Source organism: Pangasianodon hypophthalmus, chromosome 30, assembly GCF_027358585.1.
Source record: "Pangasianodon hypophthalmus isolate fPanHyp1 chromosome 30, fPanHyp1.pri, whole genome shotgun sequence".
NCBI classification, from domain to species: Eukaryota; Metazoa; Chordata; class Actinopteri; order Siluriformes; family Pangasiidae; genus Pangasianodon; species Pangasianodon hypophthalmus.
In genome coordinates, this window is record NC_069739.1 from 8,097,567 (window position 1) to 8,104,150 (window position 6,584).

The window sequence follows — 6,584 nt, forward strand, 5'->3', positions numbered from 1 at the left end:
GCTGTCTCAGAAAAACATCAAAGAATGAAGTTTTTTTTTTTTGCAGAATATGGAAAGTTTGATACAGAGTGATGCAGCAGAGTTGTGTGGAGTGATGAATCACGGTTTGCGTTGCATGGTGATGCTCCAGAGAGGTGTCTTCAAAGATCTGGTGAGAAATACAATATTGAAAGCACAGCTAAGCATGGAGGAAGAGGTGTCATGGTGTGGCGAGCCTTTTCAGCTTCTGGTACTGGTGAGCTGCTTCACTGTGAAATGTCAATTAATGCTTTGGAATACAGGAGAATATTTCTGAAAGACTTGCTTCCCAAAGGTTGTTTTCTAAAGAGGAATAATCAGATGTTATTTTTCAGCAAGACAGTGCTCCTGCCCACATTGCAAAGACCACCAAAAAGTGGCTTGAGAGCAAGTCGGGGTTTCGCAGCACCGGGGAACTCGTTAGGGCCTGCTTCAACTCCTCGAACGCCTGCTCAGCTTCCCAACTCCAGTGCACCCAGTCCGGTTGTCCCTTCCTGTTGAGGTCAGAGAGGGGAGAGGCAATCGAGGAAAAGTTGGGCATGAATCGCGTATAATATCCAGCCAACCCCAAAAAGGCACGTACCTGTTTCTTGGTGGTAGGTTTTAGATACTCACACACAGCTTCAACTTTCTTCTCTTGTGGCACGAGGAGGCCCCGGCCGATGCGGTACCCCCAGGTACTGTGCCTCGGTTAACCCCAGATGGCATTTCTTGGGTTTGACTGTCAGCCCAGACTTCCGGAGCTCCCCCATTTCTTTAGCAGATCAATGTGATAAACCTGAGTGTCTGCGCGCTTACCTGGCTTCTGCAGGCGATAGTTGACCGGCCCCACCGCCAGCGGGCCAGGAATTTGCAGGTGGCATCTGGGAGGAGGAGAAGGACCTTGTCACCGGGGCGAAACTCCCGGGGCTGAGTGGGCTGGTTACAGGCCCTGCTCTGTTCCCGCTGAGCAGCCTCCATATGCTCCCGGACGATCTGCATCACCTTGTCAATATGTCCCTGCATCTCCTTAATGTAGTCCACCAGGGAGTGTTAGGGGGAGGGCTGCTCTTCCCAGGCCTCTCGGACCACGTCCAGCAGTCCCCGGGGTCGCCGTCCGAAGAGTAGCTCCAAGGGGGTGAAGCCGGTAGAAGCTATTTTGGCAGTGGCCCAGTCCTCCCTGGGCCAATCTTCCCTCCGGGCGACGCGCTTGAACGTGTATAGATAGGCCTCCACGTCATCGTCGGCTGTGAGCTTGGTGAGGAGGTGCTGGGCCTCATGGCAGGGGCTAGGGAGGGGGACCACAGCAGCGTCTGGCTTCTTCCTCAGTTCCAGGATCTCTTGGGTGGTGGCGTGGAGGCCGCGGGCTAGCTCCTTGGACAGGGCTTGCTGCTGCAGGATCGCTTGGAGAAGTTGTTGAAGTGTGGCTTCCATCACGCTACTAGGTGCTGTGTTCACACCCGCATTCTCCACCACGGTTTCCTCTGTGAGGGTAGATTTTGGCCGCTGCTTTTATTGGGTGCCAGATGTGCTGCATTAGGCTGCTCCGCCTCACGGCCATGCGCACTCTGGCTGTCTAAAACGATGGGGGTGCTGAAGCGGCGTTGTCCTTTCAGCACCCTGCCGGCAGTCGTGTGAGAAGTGGTGGAAAAATTATGTGTGCAGGCCACAGGCCCGCCGTCGCAACCATTAAAAGCTTAATATTTTGCCATATACATACATACATATATATAATTTATAGAATTGTATTAACTTTTGAATTAACTTTGTTGGCACTAATTTATCAGGCTTTTCTAGCAAACTAACCAATTAACCTTACCTTTTTTTTTTTGTGAAATTGTACATGAACAGTAGGTCTAAGTTCAAGTGTTCATTTACAGCACAGATGTATATGTTGCTTGTATAAAAACATGATTATTCTAACTTACATATTTGTTAATCTATTAAGCAAAAACCAAAATGTGTTAGATTGTGCCCTGCTCTCCTCTATACTGATACTAGACAATACTCCTCTACCCATAAAATTACATTAGTACCAGTATCAGTGGTATATGTTTCCATGACTTGCGTACATGGCTTTTATCTCATTACTGATGTTAAAGAATTTTGTTTATTGGAATTATTCCAGTTGTGTGTTATAACTTACTGTTGCCATTTTTGTTAAGGTTGATATAAAGTAAGTAGGAAACTATGGTTCTATGAACTCTGGATAACCAGAGTAAATGCAAATAAGTTCCAGTAAAAGATGTCCATATGACAGTGATATTTATTGCAGATACTGACATAAATCACTTTGTGATTTTGTTGAATGGTCTCAGCATGCACGCACACACACACACACACACACACACACACTCTCACACTTGGAACTTCTGAGCCACTGTGAGACACTCAGCATGTCAGAGTAACCACATGATTGAGGCCAGGGCAGCATAGGGGCTGAGGGGAGAACGGCTACTTCCTCTTTCTCACAGCGTCAGTTAACCGATGTTGTGCCATGCACAGAGAATACTGTGTAATACTCCACACTCAACAAGCACACTGTCATATTTTTACATTTGGCTGCATACAGCATATAGTAGTCTTTTTTACACAAAATAGTATGATGGCAAAAAACTTCTAGAGCATTAATTGCTTAGCCTAGTATAAGAATGGTGTGCATATGAAAAAAATGACATGTACACTCAAAATATAATTGTTTGATGTAAGATTATCCATCCAGTTTTATCCAATTTATTATTCATTACCAAAGTAAATGCAGAACACTACCCTTAGCTAACATAAGTAAATGTAACACAACACTCTAGGTGAATCTGCTGAATTTGCTTTTTAATGTAGAAAAAAATTACATATATAAATATACATATATTTACTTTGGATTAGTTATAATGTTGGCATATTCAGCTGTCTCGCCAACTCTGATCTGGATCCGTTTTGCTCTCGCTGTGTTAACGTGGGTTATATTACAGTAAATATCATCAGGTACAGTCTGTGAAAAGACAGAACATGAAAATTATACATATAACAAACATAAAAATTCTGTGCCTTTTGACTCCAAAAAGCAAGTAAAATCCTGTAAAAATGACACAAATTTCCAAATCTGACTTCTTTCTTTACACCATGTGTTGTGCTGATAAAAGCAGCAGAAGATACTTTCCTATAACTCATTGTTCAATGAAAGCATGTGTGGTTCATGTGTGTTACCTGCAGTGCATCACAAATACAACTAAATCTCTAAAGGTAGAAACAAATCTGTTATAACTGATTATTGTAGAAGCCATGCAGAATTGAATGGAGATCAAATTAAGAACACAGTAGGACTCAAAGACTTAAAGATGTCACATGATAATAAAAATGCAGCAGAACCCAGGCCTGCATGTACACTAACCTGATCATTCTGCTTTCCTTTATAGTTTGGACGTCCTTCAGTAGTCATGTTCTTTCCGCATCCTCCTCCTAATGAGAAAAGACCTCAGAAATCACACCTCTAGTGGTAACTACAGAATTTCACTATTTGAAGTAATCAGGTAAAGTGTGGAGGCTGATGTTCTCTCACATACATTAACCCTGAGTGATGCAAAGAGCCACATTTTAAACTTTATTTTGCAGTGATTATTGTACATGAAAGAAATGTGTGGAAATTGTACTGGAAAAAACCCTCCACAAAATCCCAAATCAGTTATTAGTTAATCAATCTCAAAATCTCTGTGTGTGTGTGTGTGCCCGTGTGTGTGTGCCCGTGTGTGTGTGTCTGTGTTGTACCTTTGCGTCTCCAACAAATAAATGTCACTACACTGGGTATCACCAACAGTAAAACTGCCATAATGCCAAAAGCTGTGTAATAAAACACCAAAAATGTCAATAAATGTAATAATACAGATGTGTTTTTCATTGCTGATGAAAAGTTTTGGCACCTAGAGGGAGGCTGCTGTGAGTTTTATGTTTATCTTCTTCCAGTGTTGTTGAGGATGATGCAGTTGGAGAGTTTGTTGTTTTACTCTTAGGCTGTTCTGATGGAGGTGTTGTGTCTGTTTTTCTCAAGTGTGTTGGAGTTTCTCTTCTTCCTCCTACTGAAAAGACAAAATGTAGTAAAACCTATGACTGTTTTTTGACTGTTTTAGTAATATGGCACATGACACTGGAGTAAAGCATGCTCACAGTCATTAATGAAAAAATGTACTTAGTTTTAATAAGAATTAATGATTATTAATATGGAAATTAAATTATTCAATTTCCATATTATTAGTTCATAAGGAAAATACATTTTTGAATATATTAGAGAACTGGTACATCCAGCAAGCAGATAATTATGTTTATTTGTTTATATTTTGTTTAGTTAGGACTGTACCATATTTTAGTGTTGGGTTTGATTAGGAAAGGTTCACCTCTGTCAATATAAAGCTCACAGCTGATGGTGAGAGCAAAAAACAAGTCATGAGGTTGAAGGAATTGTCCAGTTTGTCATTAAGAGGTTTATTAAACACACAGGGTCAGTAGTGGAACATCATCAGCTGGACTCAAAACCCCTAATCTCTTGTTTCTCAGCCCACTTCCTAACTACTGTGTGTTACACTATCTTGTGATCATGTGTGTATTTTCTTGAGATCCACTTGTAGTTAGACACTATGGGTTTAAAAAAAAAAAATCATAAAAAAAAACAAAGCTCGGCACACATTTGCACTGCAGTTAATCTAAAGACTGGCGACGCATCTGTAACATCTGTTCTGGTGAAGAAAACAAAGTGTGAAATAGACAGACAGCTCCGCTAATGCCCCTGCATGGCTCTGTAGATGGATTCGCTCCGCCTGTGTATCACGTGGGTCAAAGAGGAGTTGTCCAATAAACTGCACTGTATGTAAATCAGTTTAACATGGCAAGCGGAGGAGACAAGCCGCTGATAGAGGCGCCCCCAGCATCATATAAGTCTCCTGTCTGGGAACATTTTGGGTTAAGTTAATCACATTTCAGGTACTGAGTCAAAGTGGATCTCTAAATAGTGAGAAAAAAGTCAGAACTGTGCGATATGAACTCGCAATTGTGAGAAAAAAGGCTGCTGTGAGTTTGCTGTTTACCTTCCAGTGTTGTTGAGGATGATGCAGGTGGAAAGTTTGTTATTTTACTCTGAGGCTGTTCTGATGGAGGTGTTGTGTCTGTTTTCCTCGAGCGTGTTGAAGTTTTTCTTCTACCTGCTGAAAGGAAAGACAAAATCTATTACAACTATTGACTGACTTTATCACTGTTAGTAATAAAGCACAAGACACTGGACTAAAGCATTCTCACATTAATGAACTCTGATACACAATACTGAACCTGTACTGGCTTATTTTTATTTTAATACTGCTAAATCTTTGATCATCTTTAATATCAGTTTTAATTATTTTTTTACTTCATCTAATGACACTTTTACAACTGGAAATAATAATCCCAATATACACCTTGCATAAAAACAATAAAATAGTTATTATTATATGTGTTTATGGCATGTACCTTAGCTTATAAATAAAAGTAAGACATTACAAAAGAGACATCTTCACAGGGCTGCATGACACCTAAATAAGCCCTTCAGAACAACTGACATGCTGACAACTTAAATAAACATTTATAAAGACATGTATTTAAAAAGACTTCCTAATGTGTCAGCTGATGTACAGACTGTGTTTATCAGTGTTAGTATTAAGTTGATATAACACCTAATCTAGTAGATTCTAGTAGTCTAGTCACATTTCTGTAGACATTAAATGGTGTTATGACGCTTTCCAGGTTGACTGACTTTAGATCATTATGTAAAGTGTGTTGTGTAGATTTTCTCTGACTAAATTAGAGCGAGTTTAGTTTTAATGTTTCATGTCATATTAACTTAAATTCTGATGTATCAGATATTAACATAAAATTAAACTTATATATATAACATAAAAGCTGATAAAGCAAAGTGACAGTGACATCTACTGAAGCCTTTATTAATGTTTATGTAATGAAGGGATTACACAGGTATCATCTGTGTAGCAATATAAACACTACAATGTTAAAATAAATCATAGATTAGACTGAGAAATGTGTCAGATGTGTTTATCGCCATTTATAACTTGATTTTGATGCATCACAATATGAATCCTAGAGTAAAATCCTCAGTTATGTTAAATGGAGTAGACTTTTTTTTTTTTTAACATATGTAACTATAAATCAATTTAAGACATGAAGTCTGCCTTCACAGTGAATATCATCTTTTATTGGGTATTTCAATGCTTTACCTTTAACATAAAGCCTGATGTCTCTGTATTCCTTCTCAGTGCTGCACCTGTAGGCTGCCTGATCCTCTTCTCTCAGGTCAGATATGAGCAGAGACAGATTAGCAGGAGAAATGTTATTAAACAGCTGAAGTCTGCCACGGTAGTGTTCATCATTTAACATTTCTGTCAGACGTCCTGTTCTGTCGCTCATCCAGGTGAATTTCTGAGGTTTGGTGTGCAGGTCAGAGCAGGAGCAGGGTAACAGCACTGAACCACCTTTGCGTCGTGTGTTTTCTGTATGTTTATCACCAGAGAGAGCACAGCCTACAGAAACAAACATACAAAAACTCACAATCTACT

General features: G+C 40.2%; 1 protein-coding gene across 1 annotated transcript; it reads right to left on the bottom strand.

Annotated features, from left to right (window-relative positions):
* Positions 1-349: 349 nt before the first annotated feature.
* Positions 350-1,023, bottom strand: LOC128317873 (uncharacterized). Its single transcript, XM_053231794.1, has 2 exons — positions 817-1,023; positions 350-601 (listed from the first exon to the last, which is right to left on the bottom strand). The coding sequence occupies exons 1-2, from the start codon at positions 1,021-1,023 to the stop codon at positions 350-352; spliced, it is 459 nt and encodes a 152-aa protein (XP_053087769.1).
* Between the last annotated feature and the right edge of the window lie 5,561 nt (positions 1,024-6,584).

Coding starts and splice junctions, on each gene's coding strand:
- LOC128317873 (XM_053231794.1), bottom strand. CDS start 1,023: ATGCAGGGACATATTGACAAGGTGATGCAGATCGTCCGGGAGCATATG. Junction 602..816: donor CTATCGCCTGCAGAAGCCAG/GTAAGCGCGCAG, acceptor ACCAAGAAACAG/GTACGTGCCTTTTTGGGGTT.